General features: G+C 40.8%; 1 protein-coding gene across 3 annotated transcripts; it reads right to left on the bottom strand.

Annotated features, from left to right (window-relative positions):
* Positions 1-4,126: 4,126 nt before the first annotated feature.
* ASNSD1 (asparagine synthetase domain containing 1) lies at positions 4,127-15,506 on the bottom strand. Of its 3 annotated transcripts, none has more exons than XM_075934171.1 (6): positions 15,484-15,506; positions 13,982-14,035; positions 10,967-11,042; positions 8,383-9,930; positions 6,928-7,109; positions 4,127-4,495 (listed from the first exon to the last, which is right to left on the bottom strand). In XM_075934171.1, the coding sequence occupies exons 4-6, from the start codon at positions 9,835-9,837 to the stop codon at positions 4,249-4,251; spliced, it is 1,884 nt and encodes a 627-aa protein (XP_075790286.1). In that variant the 5' UTR covers positions 9,838-9,930; positions 10,967-11,042; positions 13,982-14,035; positions 15,484-15,506; the 3' UTR covers positions 4,127-4,248. The 3 variants fall into 3 exon arrangements, with proteins under 3 accessions (XP_075790286.1, XP_025035648.2, XP_075790287.1); XM_025179863.2 differs by lacking the exon at positions 15,484-15,506 and adding an exon at positions 15,264-15,350; XM_075934172.1 differs by lacking the exon at positions 15,484-15,506 and adding an exon at positions 15,264-15,325 and having other exon boundaries at positions 10,967-10,996.
* Positions 15,507-23,556: the final 8,050 nt, after the last annotated feature.

The following is a 23,556-nucleotide window of genomic DNA, read 5'->3' as shown; positions in this document are numbered from 1 at the left end:
GGGCAGCGGCGGCGCCGCGGGCGTCTCCATTTCGTGCAGGCGGGCGGGGAGGCAAGGCCGACATCGGTGTGTGGGGGGGGGGAGTCTCCCGGTGCAGTCCTCTGAATTAGGGACAATGTAGCACTTTAAAGACTAACAAGATGGTTTATTAGGTGATGAGCTTTCGTGGGCCAGACCCACTTCCTCAGATCAAAGAGTGGAAGAAAATAGTCTTATATATATGGTTGTGACTATTTTCTTCCACTATTTGATCTGAGGAAGTGGGTCTGGCCCACGAAAGCTCATCACCTAATAAACCATCTTGTTAGTCTTTAAAGTGCTACATTGTCCTGCATTTTGCTTCAGCTACCCCAGACTAACACGGCTACATTTCTATCACTATTCTGAATGAGGGAGGCTCCCAGGGGTCCTCCGCTGCCCGCTCCTGACGGACTCGAGGCGGCGCCGGTTCTTTGTACAGAGCGGCTACCTTGTAAGACTGTGCTACCAGTCGCGCTTTCTGATGCTGTAGGCTCGCGTGGAACTGCTCTGATAATAGCACCGGCCTTGTGGCCAAGAGCAAGGCTAGGCACAGTGTATGGCTGATCACACACGAGGTCAGTCCCCCTGCGGAAACTGAACAAGGGGCAGCAGCAGTAAACCAGAGTGCAAGCACCCTGGTAGCAGCAGCAGCTTTAAAACTCTCGTCAATGACTCCTGGTCTACACTAGAGGATAAGTTGGAATTAAGATAGGCTGCTTCAGCTATTTTAACTGCATATCTTGAGCTGAAGTCTGTATCTTAAGTGGAATTTGGCACCCCTCCACACTGCAGGAAGTCAAAGAAAGAACACTCTCCTTTCGACTTCCCTTACTCCTCATAGGCTGTGTCCAGACTCGGGTTTTTTCGAAAAAAGTAGCCTTTTTTCGAAAAAACTTCACCTGCGTCTAGACTGCAGCCGCGTTCTTTCGAAATTAAATCGAAAGAATGCGGCTTTTCTTTCGACGGTGGTAAACCTAATTCCACGAGGAAGAACGCCTTCTTTCGAAAGTGCTCTTTCGAAAGAAGGCGTTCTTGAAAGCAAACAGGCTTTTTAGAAAGAGAGCATCCAGACTCACTGGGTGCTTTCTTTCGAAAAAGCGGCTTGTTTTTCAAAAGTTCTGCGTGCAGTCTAGACGCTCTCTTTCGAAAGAGGCTCTTTTGAAAGTATCTTTCGAAAGAGCCTCTTTTGAAAGAGGCTTGCAGTCTAGACATAGCCATAGAAGCAGGACTACCAGCATTGACAGGAGAGCCCCTCTTAGTTTGAATTAGTGTGTCTTTACTAGACCCCCTAATTTGAACCCCAGAAGATTGACGGCAGCTGCATCAATATTAACTGTAGTGTATACCGGGCCTGAGAAAACTGCACTACCCTGATTTTGCTCATACAGAACTCCCCAGCTAGTCCAGTGCTATGAGGGTCTTGGTATGACACAAATCTCTGTCCCCTTTCATATTTAGTCCCACTGATTCCAGGATAATAATTCAACAATGGTAGGCCCTGCCCTTGCTCTTATCTTGCATCCTCAACTCTTCTCAAGACTTTCAATCTCACTTCCCACAGCAAAGGGAGTCTTACATCCTCCCCCCGAGAGGGGAACCAAAGCACCGCACCGGTTTCCAGTTCAGGGATCTTAGAAGCAGCATTAGTCAAATTCTTTGCTGCTACCATTACCTTCCTGGACTTCTTCCCACTATGCCTGGTAGCAGGCGTCTCTACAACTTCTAATTAAAACCTTTTTTTCAGAGGAAGGATTCCTAAGACTCTTAATTCCCAAATAAAATCCAAAATCAACTTCATTCATCTTGACTTTCGTCAGCTTCAAAATTCCCTTGCTCTGTTTCTCTACTGAATACCTCCCAGGACTCTTTCCCATGAAGGGCATATCCTTCTTATTAGATCTCTTCCAATCTCTTCCTAGACTTCCCACTCCAAAAAAAATCCTAAAACCAAATTTCACCTTAGGGGCCGTCCTTAAGCTTTTCAGATGCCAGGCCCAAGAAAGGAAATACATAGTTCCTTCTGTCCAGTCCTTCACTCTAGTCTTTTCTTTCTTTCTAGTCACTGCTCAACTCCTTCCCCAGGTACGTGCATCTTTAATTAGGCCTGGTCCACCCTTCAGGTACAGACATATGTAAACTGGCATCTCCGGTAACCTTTTAGAGCCAAGACAAGGGTATAAACTATTACATAGACTCTTAATTTACAATTTCAGGAAAACACATTTAACACATGGTTTAAAAACTATTTGTCTCCCCTCTTCCCTTTTTGAATTTCAGATCTTCTCCATCTCAAGTATGTATGGTTACATTCTAATTTCTGCTTGGCATTCTATCCTAATAACTCTGGGTACATCTACATTGCACACTTATTTCAAAATAAGCCATTCTGGAATAGTTATTCAAAAATAGCTTATTTCAAACTAGCACCTCTACACTGCAGGAAAGCCTCAAAATTAGTCCGAGGCAGGCTTCCTGAATGTAGACATGCTATCTCAATTTAGATCCCTGGGAAGAATAACTTAGAATGGCCCTGGTGAAGGGCTATTTCGAAATAGCAGCAATAGAACATCTACACACACCTTATTTTGAAATAGCTATTTTGGAATGGGCGTTATTCCTCATAGAATGAGGTTTACAGATTTCAGAATAAGCCGTCCCTTATTTCGAAATTATTTCGAAATAACAGAATGGCTGTGTATATGCTCGCATTTTTATTTCAAAATAATACTAGTTATCTCAAAATAATGGTGCAGCGTAGATGCACCCTCTGTGTGTGAGAGACAGACTTTGTGATAGATCGTGTGTGGCACAGAGACTGGGTGAGTGTTTGTGACAGTGACTGTGTGTGGCACAGACTGGGTATGTGTCACTAAGGATATTAAGAACTGTAATTTATTAATTATGTAGTCAACAAAAATTGTCGACTACATGATTAATCGGTAAGGGGTAGCATTGCTAACACTCAATCCTGGCTCCTGCTGGGTCTTGCAACTACCCCTGCTGCACCTCTGCACTACAAGCACTAAGAGCCAGCACTGGGGTTGATGTCAGGCCAGCACGCCGGCTCTTAGTGCTTATAGTGCAGAGCCATGGCAGGGGTTGATGCCAGGTCCCGGCACGTGAGATGGGTCTGAGACAGCCTGCCTGCATGCTGGCTTTTAGTGCGAGGACCCAGCCATCAATCCCCATGCCAGCTGACAGCCATCCCGCTAAAAAATGTATTTGGGAGAGGGTGAGGGAAGTGTAACGTGTAGTCAATAACATAGTCGACTACACTATCCCATCCCTAAGTGTGACAGTGACACAGAATGTGTGTGTTGGCTGCTGCTGGGTAAATTTCAGAGATAAGCTACGTACTGTTCTAAGACAGGGAAAGCTGTTCTGCTGTTATCTCTCCCCTCTCCCACTCTGTAGACATGGTGTGTGTGTGCGCACGTGTGAGAGTGCATGAGAGCATGAGCACTGAAATCTTAGAAACAGTACGCTGCCTCTCAACATAGGCATTCCTTTGGATCACCATCCATGCTTCAGATTGGAGCAACTCCTTTGCATGTCTCCCTCTTCCCAATCCCTGCTCTACAGATATGCGGTGCAGGGGAAAGGAGGGTACCCTGACGTAAGCACTCCTCTCTGCCCAGCTAGCAGGAGAATCTGTAGTAGGACAGAGCAAGGTAGAGGGAGGGGCAGCTGAACACATGCTGCCTGCTGTAAGTATTGTATGCTCTGCTAATCACCTTGCCAAGCTGGAGAGAAATGCTTGGAAAGCCAGATCCGGCCCACAGGCCCGATTTTGCCCACTCCTGTCCTAGAGAATATATGTGATAAACAGGTGTTCCATCTTCAACTATAGATAAATGAACATGATAATCCCTAAAGATTGAACAAAAATGATCTGTTAAGTTAATGTTAAATACTAGTTCCATATTATGGGCAAGTGGGATGGATTTAAAGCATTTCTTTTGAGCCACATGAATTTTACAAAAAAGCCTGATTCTGTTGTTTTTCTAGTCATGCTCTCATAGACCAGAATAAATAATACTGAAGTTCTTCATCAGACCATATGCAAGATGTAATCACAGTTAAACTGATTAAAGACTAAAGAGAATTCTAAAATGTTGAGGATTTTATTGAATATTCACACATTTTAAAACAAAATTTTAAACCATGTATTTCTTGTAAGATGTGCTATAAACAAACCTTCAATTGCAGCCTCACAAGTTAGTCTATTCAAACTGACTGAAGTCTGCTACATTTATCAGATGCCTTTTCATTACTCTTTTCCATTTTTGCAATCCGGGATCCAAACTGCATAGCCCTCTTTGGCAGAACAGTAGAGGCTTTGAGGCCAACCTCCTTAGCTGCAAGGCGCAAAAGTAGTTTCTCACCAATCCCTCGAGGTAGAGTTAAGTCTGCTTTTTCCGAAACAGGCAGAGAGTTAAGAAATGAAACAACATCTTCATCAAGGAAAGGAAATCTAAACAGAAAATAATCTTATGAAAAACTGTTTCCTTGACAAGGTTTACACACAAAACCAGATAAATGTTTAGTGCATGAAATAACTGGCTTTAGAATACTCAATTCACATTATACTGGTCTGTGGAAATATTGAACTTTCAAGCCAATATCCATTCCTAGAAGGAGATGCAACAACATAAATCTTGGGGCTAATGTGCTGTGAGAAAAGCAAATATTGTGGTGTCTTGGGGAAAATAAAGAAACAGCAATAAACATCTATAAGAAAATACATTTAAATTTGGCTGATTAGAAGTTTTAAAAATCTTCCCCCCAAAAAATATTTTGGAGCAAAAAGACAGAAATTCTGTTTTTATACACAGCTGTAGTCACCAGTCACCACCAAATTATGTGAGTGTGGAATTGTTTATAAGTAGAATGTTTTCTGGCAAGATTACGGGATCTCTACATGTTGAACTAGCCAGATCTAACATTAAACCTAGCATTAGCATACACCTCTGGTGTTGCATCCAATTTTAACCTCTCAAACAAAAAATACTTATTCTGACACCATTCGAAAGGGGGGGGGGAGAAAATCTCACAAAAAGTTAAATAATTAATGCCCGCTGTCAATAGTTAGCTTGTTAAAAGGATATTTTCTTCTTAAAGGTCCTTTTCACATGTATCACAAAATCATGATTGGTGCCCTAAGATCCCCTTTTACAGTTGACTATAAAGAAAGGCATTCTCCCAAGTGCAGAGTTAATATGCAAAGACCATAACACTGCCAAACCCTACTTAGGGAATCATTAGATGGGACAAGCAGGCATGGAAGGAGATGTTTTGTTTCTGTATAAAGTGAGGCTATTGGATATTGCCCACTCCTGGTCTACAAAATGGAGGTGATTCATCAGGGTTAGCCCCTGGTGAGTCGCTGCCAGTTTATTTACCGTGCCTCTGCAAGTATGGGCACCTGAAGCTCCCATTGGCCGTTGATCACTGTTCCCGGTCAATGGGAGCTACAGGAAGTAGTGTCCCGGTACACACCACTTTTAAGATGGCTCCCAGTGCCCCTTGTACAGAGGCAGCAGCGCGGGGTGACAGCCAGCTCCCCAGGAGATGGACTGGGAACTGGTATGTAATCTTTTGGTTAACTGTGGTTACCCATTTAAACAATTACACTGTTACATCCATAACTGATACATTGCAGTAGTAAAATGGATGCACACATGCTCTCACCCACTGAAAATACCTTTCAAAAAAAGTCTGAATCAAGGCAGTGTTGAAAAACAGGTTTCTTACAGACAAAGGATTTACAGTCACCTGTCTACCTCAGGTCACCTATAAATTAAGTTTTTTTAAGCCAACCTAATGGAAACCCCTTTTGCATATGATATCAACATGAAGAATGTGAAATCAACAAAGTCAGCACACCAGAAAATGATCCCGAAGGGAAATAGGTGGCAGGGGGGTCCTCCTGACTGGCAACCTACAATGAATTTTGGTGAATATGAAGAGAAGGCAAAAGGACATTTCTTTATTCTGCACCTGGCTAAATAATTAGGCACATTTATGAAAACTGAATCCCAGACTGCCCTGGTTGGCAGCAATTAAAAGGACATTTAGATGAAATAAAACTGCTTTTAGACAGATGGTTAGACTGTTGTTTAGTCTCTAGAAAGTGTGTAAGGCATTTTATTGTACCTTGCTGATTGAACTGTCCATATCCGCTATCTCTGAAATCTTAGTCTTTGATCATAAACTTGTTTTCCCTATAAACATATTGTAGTGCTGTGATATTTTGATCTGATCCTCAGTTGAATCAAACAACCTTGAGTATACACTCTCTCCTTGGGAATAACAAATCTGGTATTTCCATGAGTAGCCAGTAACAGGAGCAAGATATCACAGGGAAACACTTTCAAGATAGGGGTGCACCTTTTGTTAAAACAAAGAGAGGGGCCAGGCTAGCATTGTCAAGAGAAGACTGTTGGGATGGCCAACAGACAGGAGCAGATAACACTGTAAATGGTTAAACATCAGCAAATCTCTTTCTTGCTAAAGGCAAAAGGGAATCAAGGTAGTTCACAGTCCTGGGTACTTCAAGAACCATCAATGGGCAAGTTAGGTTAAGTCCTATGAGTGCTTGTGAGGGTAATGTCATGATACTAACACAGAAGACCGGAAGTAACATTTTCAGGTGAAAATGTTATTTTCAAGTTACTATGCCTTCTTCAGGGATACTCTTAAGCACTTTAAATTAACATAGGCCCAAACTTTATGTTTTGTATCAGTGTCTAAATATTTATCTGCATACACATACACAGCTAAACAAGCATCCTTGTGGAATATTTTGAAAATTAAGTTAAGACAGTTTTGATCTAAAATGCCACTGCAGTACTAGAAATGGACTTCTACGTTGAAATTGTTTGTAGCATGTTAAAAGAGCGCTACCTTGCTTCTTTTCCATGATCTCCAATAATTCTGTCATCTCGGCCAAGATTTCTAGAAGAAATGCGACCAAGTTCCATTCCTAGTTCCTTATTCAAGCCCTCTAAACCATATTTTTTAAAGCAAACACGATGTCGTGAATAGCCTGCAAGCTGCTCATCTGCTCCAATTCCTGTAAGCACAATCTACAAAAGAGCATTAAAATGGTATTTTAGTATTTAGTTACAAAATCTAATTAAAAGGGGGAAAGATTATATAGATCCCCACAATATTCAACAGTTAATTGAAAATAAACCCAATAAATACATTCTATCATAGTTAGACTACCATAACAGAATAAGCCTGCTTTTATTAATTTTTATAGGGACTGATTTTGTTGCCACTGAAGTCATTTGGAGCCCTGATTTAAACTGGAGCAGGATCAGACCTGAACCTTACACACTCAGGCTTTAAATCTTTTTTTTAAACCCACTCTGTTGTAGTAAATGGTGAGTCATTTCAGCCTGTTTGGGAGGAAAAATTATTTGAACTTTAAAAAAAATTGAGATAAACTGTTAAGTAAATCATGTCACCTGAAAGACAATTAAAATAAACCAGTATCTACTTCTTTAGATGATCCACTCTGATGCATAAGCCATTATAAGTTGCAGCACAATCAAAAATAAAGCAAAATTAATTCAACTGTGCTTCAAATCGTCTTTTGTTTGACTACTACCACTTAAAATGCCCCACTGATAGCAAAATAAATATACAGCTCAAAGCAGAGGCAGAAGTGGACTGAAAATATGCAGCATTTACCAAAGACAAGTGGGAGAAAGAATTCTTCAAGTGGCTGTGAAATAACTGAAAGAAGTTGTCCCCATCAAAATAGCAAGAAAAATATCAGCTGAGCACAGTGGAAAAGTTATATTTTAAACAGTTATTTAAAGAACATCAGAAGCTTTAAAAAACAATCATCTTCCTTCAATAGTGATAGCATTTTGTTTTTTCACATACTAACCCAAATAATGATATTGAGGGAATTACCGGTTTGTGGAATGCCAGCACAAAACAATGCTGATTAACTAAATTTTCTGCAGATTTAAATATTGCAAAGCTTTTTAGACTGAACTTAACAGTACCATTCTTCTGTACTGTACCTTGTCAATTCAAAAATTGAATATTCTAGATTGTAGATTATTGCCTTTACCGGTTCTACTGCTGTACTCAAGCTTACTGAATAGAACAATTCCATATCAAAGGAACTGAAAGCATAAGTCCTGGATTTTTGGAACTGCAAACAGTTATACCATTCTGCCGCTGTTGTTCTAAGGGGAAGCGGCAGCAGGCAAACCCACCTCCACCTGTGCCTGTCTGGATCTGTACCTTGAGTGTTCCCAAATTAGGGGGACACAAAGTATGGAGGTTATAGTGTACTTATTTTTATTGACTAACTATAAGACAAAGACGATCTTATACCTTTGCAGAACTTTTATATGGTTTTAGATCTCCCTGGGTAGTAATAAAACCCTCTCCTCTGGAAGCGAACCAAACCGCACAACCAATGCTGTCATCCAGAACAGTATCCAATGGATAAACTAAGTAGCTTATATGTTGTTGTCTCATCCTTTTCAGTTCCTCAAGTGTAACATTAATTTCCACAAAATTCCAAGTTCTTGAAGGATTAATAGTCTCTAGTTCTTTCAGTCCTGCCCTGCCAGTGATTCTATCAGGCACATTAAAGCAAGTCAAGTTATCAACAGGTGTAGTATCAAGTTTTTTAAAGCATTCCTGACAAGAATGCAATTCAAGGGTTTTTTTCTGATTGCTTTGTTTAGTCTGTTCTTTAATCATGAAGGCTACATTGAGAAGATCAATTGGTTCCTCCAAAGGAATATGTCGATCAGCAAGCGCTGCAATAAGCATAGAATCAATGCCACCAGAAAAGAGTACTGCAATATGCGCTTTCTTGGTAGGTTTACTCAGAATTTCTCCTGTGTGTTGATCTGCATCTCTGAACAAATATAAAACACGTCTCTTTACTGCTTCACTTAAAACATCAATAAGCTGATGGACCAATTTCTTCTTGTGCTCTTCTGCAAGAAATCCATGAAGATCTTCTACAGTAACTGTACTGTTGGTAATATTAGGACAATGAGTGTCAACTGAAGTTTCGGGAACTGTCCTATTTAAAGGAACGACTGGCGTTATTAGAGAAAGTTTTGAATCATTCATTGTAAGAGACACATAGGAAGGTAATTCTTTTGAAATCTGATCACGCCCACTGAGGAATGTTTCTTCTATTGCATTTTCTTTGGTGTGGTATTTCCACGGATATAATGTTAAAACCAAAGACTGAGATATAGCACAGGCCTTGAGATCAACTCTGTAAATTCCAGATGCTGGGACTTCCTGCCATTGGTTATCAGATTCAGAAAGAGCACTTACAGATGATAGACAGAGAGCCCTGTCAAGGTCATTATTAAACTGCCACAATAAACTACGACGACCAAAATAATCCCTACCAAACCACAAGTAGTGTTTAGATGCCTGATAATATATAAAAGACCATGGACCCCGAACCAATGAGAAGAGTGACAAAATGTCAGATTCATTACTGCATGATGAAAGATGATGAAACATAACTTGAGTGTCATTCTCTACTAGCCCTACATGAATTCCATTGAAGACTTCTCCATTCCAAAGGAACACATTGTTATTGATGTCTGTCAGAGGCTGGGGAGTCATCAGTCCTCTCAAGTGAAGTACATGGCCAGAAAACAAACACTGGTAGGAAAGGTCAGATATAGTCTTTATCTGCTGCTGGCTGCAATCAGGTCCTCTTCTTCTAAGGTTGCATAACAGATCTTCTTTGAAGACTCTACCAATAGTGTGCTGAACAGACAAGCTGGCAACACAACAAATACCACACATGGTTATGTATATTTTAAATTGTCTATTTCCTGATTTTGATCTTCTCTGAATTTTCTATCTCCTGATGTGCCCTCTTCAGGTCATCTAATGAGCCTGCAGAAAAGAAAGGAGGAAATACATAATCACTGAAAATTCTTTTAATACATTAGACAAATGTAAAGTTACGTAACAAGCTATGAAAGCATTATGCATCTGGTACCAAAGCACAAATCAGCCCATTGCAGCTTTTTCCCCTTTAAAGATACTCTGATTTAGATATCTTTTTATTATTCATGCACATTTCTGTATAAATTAACTTTAATATTGTGCATTATTAAACTTGCATAGATTGGACTACTAGCTGTAATTACTGACTTATTGGGTACCAAAATTCCTATTTATTGCTTCTATTATCATAGTGCCGAAGAGCTCCAGTCATGAACCTGGACTCTATTGTGCTGGGCACTGTAGAGATTTAGAACAAAAATACAGTCCCTACTCCAAAGAGTTTACAGTCTATCCCTCTAATTTAAGTCATTATTAGTATAAGGCATTTTTATATATAAGACTATGACCAGTACAGGTTGTACCTTCCTGGTCTGGCACCCTGTGAACCTGAACTAGAGAATCTGTTGGACAGGAAAAACTCAATGCCAGCCCCTCTGGTGCTGCCGGATGTGGGGCTCTTCACCAGCAGCAGCAGAGGGGATAGCACAGACCGAGCAGGGATGGAGGTGGGGGGGAAGGGAGAGAGAGGAGATGAGATGAGATGCGAGAAGAGGCAGGTGGCTGCGGAGTCCCAGGGTCGTGGGGCTGATCTCCTGGCCCCTTCTGCCTTCTACTTTTAGACAGTTTTATTCTTCTTAAATAGGACCAAATTCTGCAAGATGCAGATTGCTTCCTGAAAGTAACTGAGGGTGCTCAGCACTTGAGAGGACTGGACACTGATCTATTAAATTTTTTTCCTGGCATCCCTGCCTACATTGTTAGAACAGGCAGCTTTTTATATCACTTTTATCTTCTGTACTATAGTGACAAATTAACAATAGGTAACAAATGATAATGGCTCATTTTGATTTGCAGGGGAAATCCTACACAGTTACAAATATCACCTTCAAACAGTGGTGGGCAATGTGTGTTAAGAACTTACTTTTGCATTCAGATAGTGTTTCTGTTCTGTCTACAAGAAAGAATATGTTGCTGTTAGGTTGCTGCTTATAAACTTTCTGAAACATAAGAAGGAAATTGGGATTGGTTAATGTTAATAACATGTCTATAGAAGAAGCATGTGATATCAAGACAATGGTTTTACCATCTACAACATTGATTCCTACTATTATTTTATATTCTTCTTCCCTCAAATATAAGCCAAGTGCCAGCATTTCAAATATAAACTAAATTAAAAGTAAACATATTTATGAATACTTAAAATGTTTGAATGGGTAGGATTATACTGGCAAATATCAGGTCAAGTTAGACATTTTAATCAACAATTTGGATAATAAGTTACCAAAAGTATTAACTCCAAAAGGACACAAACATTCTTATTGTTTTAAATGGCAAGTGTCAATCAATTCACTATTTTAAAAGGCACTGTACTAAAAATAGATGTATGTGATACAAAAAAGTGTGATAAAAGATAAAAACATTAAGTTAATTCTTTTCAATACATACTGGCTGAGTCTAGACTGGCCAGTTTTTCCGGAAAATCAGCCGCTTTTCCGGAAAAACTTGCCAGCTGTCTACACTGGCCGCTTGAATTTCCGCAAGAACACTGACTTCCTACTATCTGAAATCAGTGCTTCTTGCGGTAATACTATGCTGCTCCCGTTCTGGCAAAAGTCCCTTTTGTGCAAAGCTTTTGCGCAAAAGGGCCAGTGTAGACAGCTCAGATTTGTTTTCTGCAAAAAAGCCCCGATCATGAAAATGGTGATTGGGGCTTTTTTGCGGAAAAGCACGTCTAGATTGGCACAGACACTTTTCCTCAAAAAAGTGCTTTTGCGAAAAAGCGTCCGTGCCAATCTAGACGCTTTGTTCCGAAAATGCTTTTAACAGAAAACTTTTCCGTTAAAAGCATTTCCGGAAAATCATGCCAATCTAGACGCAGCCACTATAGTTGAACATTATCTAATAGAATACAGTTACTATTTACTCTGAATGAGTCCTGGACACTACTCACTCAAAACTTTAGTGAGAGATTAGGGCCCAGGATAAACTGCATATACAGTAGAGCCTCTGTATTACAAACAAATTGGAGATAGAGATCAGATAGTCGAGAAGTTCATCAAACTGACATCTAAAAATTAGTCAGTATGGTGCATAAATAATGATAGGGTGCACTGCATCATTTTATTCTTGTCTTTCCAACCACCGCAAAGGAATTTCCAACACACTGAAGGCATCAGAATATGAAGGAATGTTGTCTTGTTCTTCACTGAGCTCTCTTTTGTTGCACCCTTTTGTCCCATCAGGAAAAATGGTTCATGTAAGATGGTTCATAAAATCAGTGTTTGTAAAACTGAGGCTCTTCTATACCGTAATGACAATTCTTTGTCAAACTGTATCCATGCGATTCACTACGTACACAAAGCTACACTGAATTATTTAGTGATAATGCTAGAGGACAAAATCTGTAGCATGGGCTTATGATTTTGTATCATATCTACTTTGCATGTAATTCTGTCACAACAGAACGGTTAACCAAAACATGAGATAGCAGTCTCAGCTGGCATATTATAAGCATTTAAAAAAAGATGTATTTGTGAAACTTCAGATGTAGAGCCCTGGAGACTAAATTTCTCTATTCACAGAACACTTGCTAAACATGTACATGCTTTCTTACACTGCCCCTCCAAGGTGCCTAAGCCTCCATACTGTCTGTTGAAACTGCCAGTGAATCAGCCAAATAGTGCCTACTCTGATGTGAACAGGTCCACTAATAACTGTACCAAGAAAAAAACTGATCTTATTTGACAAGTACCTATCATCAGTTCTGCGTTATGCAGGGTTCAAATTAAGTTTGTTTTAGTCGGGAACTGTTTACATGTTTCTGCATAATTTACCTGTACCCTGAAGGATTTATTTTTTAGAACATGTACATCCATTTACATTCATTGTCAATTTTTCTATGCACTGTTGAAATTAGATAGTTGGTATGTGACACCTAAGATATCTCCCGTGAGGCTAGGCAAACTAGGCAGTTGCCTAGGGCGCCGCCGGCCCAGGTGTTCGATGATGACATCATGGCCATTACATCATGGCCATTGACGGCCGTGCAGGCGAGGACGCCAGTTGCACCTTCTGCCTGGGGCACCAGCTGCCGCAGCCGGCCTCGGGCCACTCCTGTATCTCTGAACATAAAATGTGTGCATTTACATGTTTTGTAAATGATATTTATATGTTCTATCTTTATTTTTAAAGGCTTTAACGTGTGCACATATAGTAGGATTTCCACACATGCTTAACTCTGTTCTTTTCAAAATTAATGGCAAATTTTTCACTTATTTGAAGGAAAGCAGCTAGATCAATGGTAAAGGCAATCAAAGGGTTTGCAGATAATGGCAAAACAAACTGTGCTGATGTAAAAAAACTGTTTTTTTACAAGTTTTAGACACTGATCAATCAAACAGCTATCCATACAGAAAAACCGATAAATATCAGAACACAATCATTTTGTAGTAGTCATGGAAAAGTTGTCCTGCTTTTCTTAGATATGAAACAGGGAACAGACATTTCCCCTTCCATATAGGTTAAGCATCTTTATCTTGAAGTTTCAGCAAATGTAATATGGAGAGTAAATCCCCCACCACTTAGAAAATGTACAGTGGGAAGTGTCTCCTTTTTGGGCTGAAGCATTAAGATGTGTTTGGAAGGGGAGGAAGAGGCACTGAAGTGTTTTATTTTGATCTAGGATGTGCTACTCTCCATCATTACCACAAAACTGAATATGATAACTTCCTGGTAAATAAATTTTCTTTAACAAGGAGTGTAAACTAGGTTAATAATATCAATGTAACAATATTGTATGCTGTTTTCAAAAATAATGCCAAACTCATAGAGGGCATCAGCTTTTTTGAAGTGTCTATGTTTATTTTCTCTTGTTTTTCCACCTCCATGTATCTAATGCAAAAAATGAACTGCTAAAAACCACTTTGTAATCACTCACCCGGCTCTTCTTTAAGTTGGAAAGTTCATCAACTACAACCTTCTGCTCCTTAATCTGAAAAACATAATAGAATCTAGATTTATGACAAATAAATCAGTATGGGTATGTCTACACTAGCCACCCTAGTTCGAACTAGGGTGGCTAATGTAGTCATTCGAACTTGCAAATGAAGCCCGGGATTAAAATATCCCAGGCTTCATTTGCATGTTCCCGGGTGCTGCCATTTTTAAATGCCCGGTAGTTCGAACTACCTGCCCGTGGCTACACGCGGCATAGGCTAGGTAGTTCGAATTAAAGCTCCTAATTCAAACTACCATTACTCCTCACAGCATCTTCTCTAGTGTATGCTATGGACTGAACTGCCCCCTACCTAGTCCCAAAATTTGTAAGTCACAAAATTGGCATAAAGCTACCTTTGATCCCATTCCAGTCTCTCAGGTGATCAAAATATGGTGTAAAAATGTGTGCTAATTTCCTCCACTGAGGACTCTGGGGATAAGTGTAGTTTTACCAACTTGTCCATTTGGTTTAGCGATGTAAATGGTTAACCAGTTAATCGGTAAGCCACACTCTTAATGGATTAAGCGTATTGGTTAAGGTTAACCAGTGGGGGCTGAAGCAGATCCTCATCTGCCACAGACAGAGGCTGCTCAGGCTTGGCTGGAGTAGCACCTGCCTGCAGCAAAGGGGATGGGGGGAAGAAGAGGCGCTCCAGCCCAGCAACCACAGAGGGAGAGGCGGAGTCAAGTTATGCCTCACTTGCCTTCCCCTTTAACTGGTTAATCAGTTAAACAATATGTTTAATCCATCCCTAATTTGGCTCTTTACTAACACTGCCACTAAGGATGTTAATTAGAGCCACATTTTAGTGCAACTTTTTAACAGTGAAAATTAAAATGAAGTTGAAGAAATCTCCGCTTTTTCCTGGGTTTTCCGGTGAGAAAAAAATAAAGGTCAGGAAGACTCTTAACAGTCCTGCTATCCCTGTTCACAGGAAGCATCCAATATCACACCCCAGCATGACGTCACGCCTGAATCGTGACATCACACTGCAACATTAGTGATGAAGCCAAAGCTGAAACACGCTAGAGTCCGTCTGTTCGCCCGCCCCTCCCAACGTCTCTTCCACGGGCCCCGCCCCTCCCAGCCGACAGGGGGCCGCACTCCGCCCGCACTGGGACCCAGACCGGAAGTGGACCCGTCTCTAGTCTGAAGAGAATCAACGGTCTCGCGCGAGCCACGGGAGCGCCAGTCATTCGCTTCGCGCCCCGCCCCGCCCCACCTTTTGGTTCAGCTCTTCCTTATAGCGCAGCTTCGCCTCCTCTTCCTCCTCCTCCTCTCTCAGCGGCTCCCGACCCGACATTCCCGGCCTTACCAGCCCCGTGCCGGGGTGACAGGCGCGAGACTCCCCCCCCCCCCCACTCCGGCTGACGCGCCCCTAATCCCGCCACGTGCGGAGGGGACTACGACTTCCGGCAAAGGCCCGAACTGCGCAGCCTCACCAGTGTCGGCAAAGCCTCGGCGCCCACCGCGCTAGACCGCTGTGTCGACTGAGCATGCGCAGTAGCCAGTGACGCCTCCGGGATTTTCCCCCCCTCCCTTTGGTATAACTGGGCATGTGCAATTGTTTTGCGCATGCTCGCTCGTTGCGCGCGCTAGAGCGCGGACTAGGCTGCCCGTCAGCGGCCTGCGTGGGGAAAAGGCTCCGGGGCCGCAAACGCGGGAGCCCCCGGAAGGACCCGTCTGAGGTGCCCAGGAAGGGCGCTTAAAGTGGGGGATAAAGAGAGGCGGCTTCTGCGCGCTCCTCCTTGGGCGGCGCATCTGGCCCGCAAGTCCCGTGCCTGGCTCTGCCTTTCCTCGGCTGGCCCGGGGCAGCCTCGAGGGGGGAGGACGAAGTCAGTGCTATGCCCGTTTGTGTCCTTGTCTCATTGTAAAACCGGCTGAGCTAGACGCCAGCTCCCTCTCGGCGGAGGCAAAAACACCTCGATGTGCTCATAACTATTCTCCTTCCACACGGAGTTGTTTCCGTTGGCAGTGAAAGGTTAAGGTAGGCAAAAGAGAGAAATGTCTCCCACTAGAAATAACTGCCTGATGGATTTTAATACAGATAATTGAATACACAACAAAAATGACCTCTGAGCAGAATGATTGCAAATGAGTATTTCCGACATATTTATGTTTGACCAAGATAAATAAGAGCACAAATGTACTCTGTGAATCCCGACACCTTTCTAAATGGCAGACATGTTTTATTAGAGGCTTCTGAGGGGTAGCCAAGTTAGTTTGTACAGGGTAAACGTAAAAAACCAACAAATAGTCTGGTAGCACTTCAAAAACTAACAAAATATGTAGGTGGTATGAGCGTTCATGGGCACAGCCCACTTCTCAAAATGACTTAAGAATTAATGGACCGTGGTTGAATATTTGTATGATCAAAATCCAAGAACAGTCTAAGCAATTAATGAGTCAATGTGCCAGATCCTCAACTACTGTAAATCAACATTCCACCACTGATTCCTGCTGCTAATTTACACCAGATGAAGTGCTAATGCCCAGTATTCCTGTAATCTATAGCATACTTCCTGATCTAATCCATACTATTACAAAGACACCAACTACCTTACCCATTACAAAGATAGCTTCCCCAATTATCACAGACATTTACCTTTCCTCACCTCTAATATCATTAGCTCATAGACATTTACCTTCCTCCCCACCGCCCCTGCATTCCCCTTCTGCTCTGAAATGTGATTTGTCCTTTTCATATGTGTTCACTTTTTTTTTTAATTGTATCCTTTGGTATATATGGTTGTGACAATTTTTTCCACTATTTGATCTGAGGAAGTGGGTCTGGCCCACGAAAGCTCATCATCTACTAAACCATCTTGTTAGTCTTTAAAGTGCTACATAGTCCTGTATTTTGTTTCATACTATTACAGGGTTATTTAACACTGAACACTACAGTGAAATCCAGTGGGGAAAAAGAAGACACCAACATTTTAAAAAACAACTTGCACAACAAATGTTAATCAGAAGAAAACTGCACACAAGGCAATGTTCTGATTTACGTACCATTATTCAGCAGATGGAAAAAATTTAAACTGTAGCCAGCATAGTTACTCCCTCCTTCCAGCAATTCTTGATTTTAAAATTAGGTTGACACTCATTACTACAAAAACAGGACAGGTACTCACAGATACAAACAACTTTATTAGGTTTTTCTTTAGATTTAAGAGCATCCTAAAGTAAAAACTGCTAATCATTTAGGCTCACATCCACAAATATATTTCTAATTGTCTCAACAGTTTTGACTGCACTGCGATCCACAAAACGTAGGCCAAACGTATAGGCATGTACATTTTCAGGGTAAAAGTTCTTGCAGTGCCTATGTTTCTGGCTGTGAGCAGTCACACTGCTTCCAGGCACCTATCTCCTACCTAAATCCCAGGGCAATTCAAGAAATAAGGGAAGATCAGCATATGGCCCAATAACTCACATGCAGAGTCCAATCAAGTAAGTGTACTCAGAGGCAGCCTATTGGATTAGGTCTCTATCATTGTGGGTCAAGACCCTGGGTAAGGCTTACGACCTGATTTAGGAACAGTTGAGCATCCATAACACCCATTCTTGTCAGTGGGAGCTAACTAATAGGTTCTAATCTAAAACCAAGTGAAGCAATTGGGCTTTATATGAGGCAAATAATTCACTTGGGGGTTAATCCAATGGCATTTTGAAGATGACTGACTGTCCATGGAGTTTCATAGGTACTGGGTCATATTTTTGTCAACAGGAATCAGAAGGAAATTTAGGTAAACTTTGCAGAGAATTTCACCACAAATCTCTGGGATTTTAGCCAAAGTTAGTCATATCACTGTGAGGCTGTCCCATTTATTTTTGGTCTTACCTTGTCCTTTCCTTCTATTGTAACACTAGGTAGCATTATAAGATACATGGAGAATTATTTAAAAATTAACATGAACTGCTACAGCTAGACCAATTTTTATAAAAAACCTATTAAATCCCTCAAGTATCACAGCAGGAAACCCACAATTTATAGCTAACTACACTGCAGACATCACTTTTGCTCTAATTTTAAGGACATTTTGAATTAAATTATTTGAATACTTGAAAAATTAATGCTGAGTCTGATCAACTAAGTGTTATTGTTCATTTGTATGCTTCTGTGCAGAATGCTTTTCAAGAAACAGCTATTTGAGAAGTGTACTGGAATCCAACTGAGACATGTACATGTCCTGGCATGTGCCTTAATTCTTTAATACAATATACTTAAAGTTCTGAAAAATAATTTATATACTGACCTGCATTCTTTGATGTTATTGCATAATGCACTTTTTAATTCACTATTTGTTTGCTCTGCAATGTAAGTGGCTTAATGTGAGTGCTTCTGAACACTATTACATCAATTATTTCTTTGCTACTGAAGGCTGTGTCTAGACTGCATCCCTTTTCCGTAAAAGGGATGCAAATTAGACATATCACAATTGCAAATAAAGTGGGGATTTAAATCTCCCCCGCTTCATTAGCATAAAAATGGTTGCCGCTTTTTTCCAGCTCGGAGCTTTGCCGGAAAATGCGCCAGTGTAGACGCGGATCTTTCGGAAAATAAAGCCTTAAAATGAGGGATAAGGGATCTTTTGGAAAAGGCTTTATTTTCCGAAAGATCCGCGTCTAGACTGGTGCTTTTTTCCGGCAAAGCTTCGAGCCGGAAAAAAGCGGCAGCCATTTTTATGCTAATGAAGCAGGGGAGATTTAAATCCCCGCTTCATTTTTCTAATTGCGATATGCCTAATTTTCATCCCTTTTACGGAAAAGGGATGCAGTCTAGACACAGCCGAAATGTATAAAGATTGATAATTGAGAAACTGAGTAGTCAAAGTATAATTTCCCACTGATTATCCTTATGTGCAATTTCAAACACAATTAAAATGTATTAATGACTAATTCATAACACTGTCCTTCTGTTTGAACCTTTCATTGATTAGCCTGTGAGAGTGTTGATAAAGGTTCCTGGTCCTGAATTCAACTCTGTCCTTACCAGCAATTATGGACATTTCTACTAACTCTTGAGTATTGAACATGCAATTAACAAGTCTTCTTAAAGTAAATGCACTCCTAATGTATGATGTGATCTAACAGATCACCCCACATGTACCTCCAAGATAAGAGAACTTTTGCTGTCTGTGACTGTTAAGTTTAAAAATCAACAATTGCAAAGAGTTGTGTTGTTTCAAGCCAAAGTCTCTCACTGTGGGCTAGATTCTTACTGGAAGATCAGCCTTTAGTAAGATGCAGCAAATAATTGCTCTGCTCCAGGAATCGTCCTGGGAAAGGTATGTTACACACAGTGCCACCTACCTCATCTGAAGAAGTGGACTACTCATTGTTTTTAAAGTTACAGATTAACACAGCTACTCCTCTGAGATGTTATAATATAGAGGATGCTGTAGTCATGAATAGGTCAGATTATGAAGGAGGCTGCCAGACAGCTCACCAACACAACAGGCCTCTTTCTTCTGATCCCACTGAGGAATACCAAAAGAAACTACCTGCTACATCTCTGAACCAAATCTACACAGATACATCCTAAGAGGTCCAATGAAGGGTATTCTATCTTTACCTAAGATCTGTAGACCTTAAATCCCAGATGCTCCATCATCTCAGGCATTGGCACCCTTACAGCAGGATTATCCAGCTATGCTGACACTCTCCTCAGACCTTATGCTACCAGCACTCCTACCTTTGGCCCCACAATATACCCACATTTTAATGGCTGACCTAGAACAGCATTTCTTCAGCTCCCGTCCCCTAGCACCTTCATTATATGGACCCACGGGAAGGAGACCCTTGAAGAATTCCACAAGGATTCCAACCATTTCCACCCCACCATCAACCTCAGCCTGGACTAGTACATACAAGAGATCTACTTCTTTGACACTACAGCACACATAAATTATGGTCACATGAACACCGCCCTATACTGAAAACTGACTGATCACTATTGTTATCTACATGCCTTTAGCTTCCATCCAGGACACATCACACAATTGATTGTCTATAGCCAAGCCCTAAGATCCAACTGGATTTTCTCCAATTTCACAAACAAAATCTTTATAAAGCATTCTTAAAAATTAAATATCCACCCAGGGAAGTGAGGAAACAGAGCCAGACAAGTACCAACAAGGAAGTATCAGAACACCACTTGTCATTATCTACAGCATCCCAGCTTCACCCCCTCTAGTGCATCACTGATAATCTTCAACCTATTTTGGAAAATGATAGGCCTTGGGAGACAGGCCAAGCCTCACCTGTAGACAACCTCCCAACCTGAAGCAAATACTTAACACCCACACACTCACCCAGGAACCTCCCCTTCAACAAACCCTGTTGCCAGCTCTGTTCACATATCTATACAAGTGACACCAACACAGGACCTAACTCCATAAGGCACAACATCAGCCACAGTTCATACAACTGCACATCTTCTAATGTGATATATGCCACTAAGTGCCAGCAATGCCCCTCTGCCATGTATATTGGTCAAACTGGACAGTCTCTGCGACAAAAGATAAATGGACACAAATCAGACAGTAACACACATAAACCTGTAGAGGAACATTTTAGCCTACCTGGACACTCAATAATGGATTTAAAAGTAGCCATTCTTCTACTAAGGAGTTTTACCACCCAATTACAGAAAGAGACTGATGAACTGGAATTTGTTTACAAATTTGACTATGTCAACCCTGGCTTGAATAAAGATATTAACTGATTAACACACAAAAACACCAATTTCCCGTGCCTTTGACATTCACATTTTCACCTCAAAAGCTATGAATGGGCCACACCCCGCCTACTTAATTAGTTTCATTAACATGGCCCCTACAATTGACAAGTAACTGTTTTTGCTGTTATGTATACTTTGGATTCTGTCATTTACACTTTATCTCCTATGATGGTGTGGGTTTTACCCACAAAAACTCATGATCCTATATATTTGTTAATTTCTAAAGTGCCACAGGATTACTTGTAGTTATTATACAGAGTAGCATTCCATTGATTATATGTACAATTTATCCTTAAATGACTTCCAATGTATGACACTTTTATAGTTTTGGATACTACCTAAAAAGGCCCTAATTTGTTGCACAAATGAGGTTCCTGACTTAATATAAATTATGTTATGTCATAGTGATTTTGAAACAGGATTAAGGTTGTTTAATTTATTATAATTTAAAAATAAATTTTTAAAAACCTAAGTTAATTCCCTGACCTAGTCATTGATTTCATTGAAAATAATGCTTAGGACATCTGTCAAATTCAGTGCTGAATAATAATATTTAAGGTTCTTGTAAAGTGCCCATCTCTTCAGCATCTGGGGTCTTTACAAAACATATAAAAAGCCACAAAATCAAGCACAAATTATCCAACATGGGTAGTTTATAAATACCAGTGACTGCTGCTGCAAGAAAACTATTGCAGCCAAATTATCTTCATGATCATGAGCAGACAATAACAGTTAGCAAAACGTGTGTCCAAATAAGTATGTTCAAGATCACCATAGTGAGCAAATGCACAGATTAGGGCCCATCACTGGAAAAGCTCTGCTCCATGTCTTGGTGAGTTTACTCATAGAAACTGAGACCAATAACAACTGACCTCAGATGATATGACAGATTATAAATTGACAGGTGGTTTAATAATGCACCGCTACAGGGTGCTGGTAAGCAAAATCCTCAGGGCAAATATAAAAACTAGCAAATAACCCTGGATTGAAAGATGAAACCACAGTAATCCAAGGCTTAATACTGGGACCAATCCTGTCAGAAATCACTGTCCAGGTAGTCCCATCGACTTACGACCATCCACACTTATGACTAGCATGGACAGCATGATATAAGAACTACAGCTCAGTCTTGGTGGTAGCTGACATGTTCTTCCCCCTCCCCCTTTGTTTTGTGTTTGTTCTCAGTAGCACATTGTGTTTGCATGTCTGTGGTTGGGCTGCGTGTTCACGTGCCATTCCCTCATACTGTATACAGTATTTTGCCCTTACAGTATTTTCTGTGTTTACTTGTGGCTATCATGGCAAATAACAGGAAAAGTGCTAGTGTTAAGGGTGGTGAGAAAAGAAAGAGAAAAGCTATTGATTTAGAACAGAAAATAGCGATAGTCAATACGAAGGGGGTCAAACAGTGTCATTCATCGCATGTAATTTAGGCCTATTGAAATCCACCATAAGCACCATTATAAAGGATAGTGATCGCATTTGCGAAGCAGTGAAAGGGGTCTGCGCCTATGAAATCAACAATTATAACAAAGAAAAGAACAGGTCCCATCTATGACATGGAAAAACTCTTAGTGCTTTGGATGGAAGACCAAATTCAAAAACGCACACTGTTAAGCCTCCAGATGATGCAGGCTAAGGCTCATAGTCTTTTTGATGACTTAAAGAAAAACGAGGGGCACAACTACGACCAAACCTTCAGTGCCCGTCATGGTTGGTTCAACCATTTCAAGAATTGTGCAAACTTTCACGATGTGTAAGTAAGTGGGGAGGCAGCCAGTGCTGATTTGAAAGCAGCAGAAACTTTCATAGAAGAATTGGATAAGCTGATAAAAGAGGAAAAGTATTTGCCAGAACAGCTCTTTAATGTCAATGAGACAGGTCTCTTTTGGAAGAAAATGCCCGACTGTACCTGCATACATAAGGATGCAAAAACTATGCCTGGTTTTAAGGCTTTCAAACACTGTCTAACACTCTTGTTAGGAGGGAATGTTTTTGGGTATAAATTGAAACCCTTATTGATTTAGCAATCTGAAAACCCTAGAACCTTCAAGAATATCAGCAAGGCTACTTTACCAGTCCATTATTGCGCTAATAAGAAAGTACGGATGATGCTTGCACTTTTTGAAGATTGGTTCATGAACAGTTTCATCCCAGAAGTCAAGGCATATTTTCTGGAGAAAATAATTCCTTTCAAAATTTTGCTTATTTTGGATAATGCTCCAGGTCACCCTCAATACCTAAATGACTTACATCCCAACGTGAAAGTGTGTTTCTGTCTCCCAACACCACATCTATTCTCCAACCCATGGACCAGGAGGCCATAGCTTCTTTCAAAGCATATTCTTCGCAACACATTTGCAAAGGCAATAGCTTCCACAGAATGCAAAAATGCCAAAACATTATGTGAATTTTGGAAGAACTACAACATTTTGCATGGCATAAGGAACATTGCTGCTGCGTGGGAGGAAGTCACTCAACAATGTATAAATGGCATATGGAAGACAATCCTAAAAAGATATGTCACCAGTTTAACAGGCTTTGAAAAAGAAAAGGCACTAGAAGAAATTTCCAATAACATTGTAGTGCTGGCGAAAGAAGTGGATCTGGAAGTGGATAATGAAGACATATACCAATTGGTTGAGGCTGTTGGGGAGGAGCTGAGCAATAAAGATTTGATGGAGCTGGAGGTGGATAGGGTAAAAGAAAGAGACTTACATGTGTGAGAGACACAGGTTCTAGTTGTAGTGAGGAAGGTTGGGTGTATAAA

This window comes from Pelodiscus sinensis, chromosome 7 (genome assembly GCF_049634645.1).
Source record: "Pelodiscus sinensis isolate JC-2024 chromosome 7, ASM4963464v1, whole genome shotgun sequence".
In the NCBI taxonomy this organism is placed as follows: domain Eukaryota; kingdom Metazoa; phylum Chordata; order Testudines; family Trionychidae; genus Pelodiscus; species Pelodiscus sinensis.
This window is presented reverse-complemented; position numbering and strand designations above follow the sequence as displayed.

Excerpts from the sequence above, each read along its gene's own strand:
- ASNSD1 (XM_075934171.1), bottom strand. The coding sequence starts at position 9,837 with ATGTGTGGTATTTGTTGTGTTGCCAGCTTGTCTGTTCAGCACACTATT. Across the intron at positions 7,110-8,382 it reads CATATAAAAGTTCTGCAAAG|ATTGTGCTTACAGGAATTGG; the intron begins GTATAAGATCGT and ends GCTCTTTTGTAG. Across the intron at positions 4,496-6,927 it reads GATCATGGAAAAGAAGCAAG|ATTTCCTTTCCTTGATGAAG; the intron begins GTAGCGCTCTTT and ends TTTTCTGTTTAG.